Here is a 1,645-nt window from a genome sequence, read left to right on the forward strand (position 1 = left end):
AGGAGGAGGAGGAGGAGCAGCAGCAGCAGGTAGCTGCTGCAGCAGCAGAGTATTTCGGGGAGCTGAAGCAACCAGCAGCAACAGCAACGCATGCAAGCCGCCCCCTGCTGCTGCAACAAGACTCAGACCAGCAGCAGACGATAGGCAGCTCTGCAGCAGCAGCAGCAACAGCAGCAGCAGCAGCAGCAGCAACAGCAGGAGAGAGATGGAGGAGATGTGTATACTGCTGCAGCGGGGTGATGCTGTAGTGTGCGAGCAGCTGCATGCACTTGAGTCCTATCAGGAGCTCTTAGCAGCAGCAGCAGCAACCAGCAGCAGCAGCAGCAGCAGCAGCAGCAGCAGCAGCAGGATGCATTGGGATCTGCTGCTAGCTGGTGATCGTCTCCGTGAGGAGTTGTTATGGATGCGATCCCAGCAGCAAAGACAGCAGCAACAGCAGCAGCAGCAGCAGCAGCAGCAGCAGGCTGCTTCCTCCTCTAACCCAGCAACAAAAACAGCAGCAACAACAGCAGCAGCAGCAGCAGCAGCAGCAGCAGCAGGGCGTCGAGCAGCAATAATAGATATAATAATGAGCTACGCAGCAGACATACAAAAATGTTTTGGTTTTTGTATGAGAGACATAACCCGGGTGTCTATACAGCTGGCTGTGTGTATATTAGATAAAACAAATATAATAAATAAAACAAAAACAAACGCAGAAGGATATAGATGCTGTGCTGCTTTCTGTCTGCTGCTGGCGCTGCAGCACGAAGCACCAAACAGCACCGCCATCGAAAATAAACTAAAAAAATTTTTTTCTATAGACTCAACCATTCCTGCTGCTTTTGGGGTTTCTTATGCTCAGCTGCAGCAGCAAACCCTTGCTGCTCTTCACGGCTGTCTTTGTCTTCCTCTACCCCTTGAGTTCGCTTGCTTCTACCTCCAGCAGCAGCAGCAGCTGCAGCAGCAGCAGCTGCAGCAGCAACGGCAGCCGCAGCAGCAGCAGCAACGGCAGCAGCAGCAGCAGGTGCAGCAGCAGCAGCAGCAGCAGCAGCAGCAGCAGCAGCATATGCTGCGTGGTGCTGCATGCAGTGGTGAGCTTGTATCTTATTTATTAGATTGTTTTTGTTTAACGCCTGAATATCCTTTGCTGCGGCCTTCTCTTGCTGCTGCTGCTGCTGTTGAGTTAGCTCTCCGTATAGCTAGCGTAGACAGCTCACATTCTCCCCCTGTCTCCTCCTCCTCATCATCATCATCTGCTGCTGCTGCTGCTGCTGCTGCTGCTGCTGCTGCTGCTGCTGCTGCTGCTGCTGGTGGAGGCGGGGGTTCTGGCGTGCATAGTACTGGGGCGTTGGATCCCTCTTCCCCATCCCCAGCAGCAGCATCAGCAGCAGCACCAGCATCAGCACCAGCACCAGCAGCAGCACCAGCAGCATCAGCAGCAGCAGCAGCAGCAGCAGCAGCAGCAGCAACAGATAGAAGAATAGGGGGGTATACAAAGCAAGAACTGAGGCCAGCAGTGAAGGCGCTGCAGCTCTTTCTTATAACAAAAGCTAACAAATTTCCGGGTTTATATAAACTGCATGTGGGGGGATGGGGCTCGGTACTCTGGCATCTATCTAATCAATAAATTTTTATTTATTTTTTTTTTTTTTTTTTTTTTTTT

The 1,645-nt window shown here is 52.2% G+C and overlaps 1 protein-coding gene across 1 annotated transcript in view; it reads left to right on the forward strand.

Annotated features, from left to right (window-relative positions):
• EMH_0036300 (uncharacterized protein) overlaps positions 1 to 1,466 on the forward strand; it is a gene marked incomplete at both ends in the record, with an annotated part of 3,208 nt that extends 1,742 nt beyond the window's left edge. Inside the window, 3 exons of the mRNA XM_013495073.1 lie at positions 1 to 646; positions 845 to 1,073; positions 1,321 to 1,466. Of these exons, the coding sequence (XP_013350527.1) occupies positions 1 to 646; positions 845 to 1,073; positions 1,321 to 1,466 (1,021 nt within the window). The remainder of the gene's footprint in view (positions 647 to 844; positions 1,074 to 1,320) is intronic.
• Positions 1,467 to 1,645: the final 179 nt, after the last annotated feature.

Source organism: Eimeria mitis, genomic scaffold (assembly GCF_000499745.2).
Source record: "Eimeria mitis Houghton genomic scaffold, Emh_scaff1406, whole genome shotgun sequence".
NCBI classification, from domain to species: Eukaryota; Apicomplexa; class Conoidasida; order Eucoccidiorida; family Eimeriidae; genus Eimeria; species Eimeria mitis.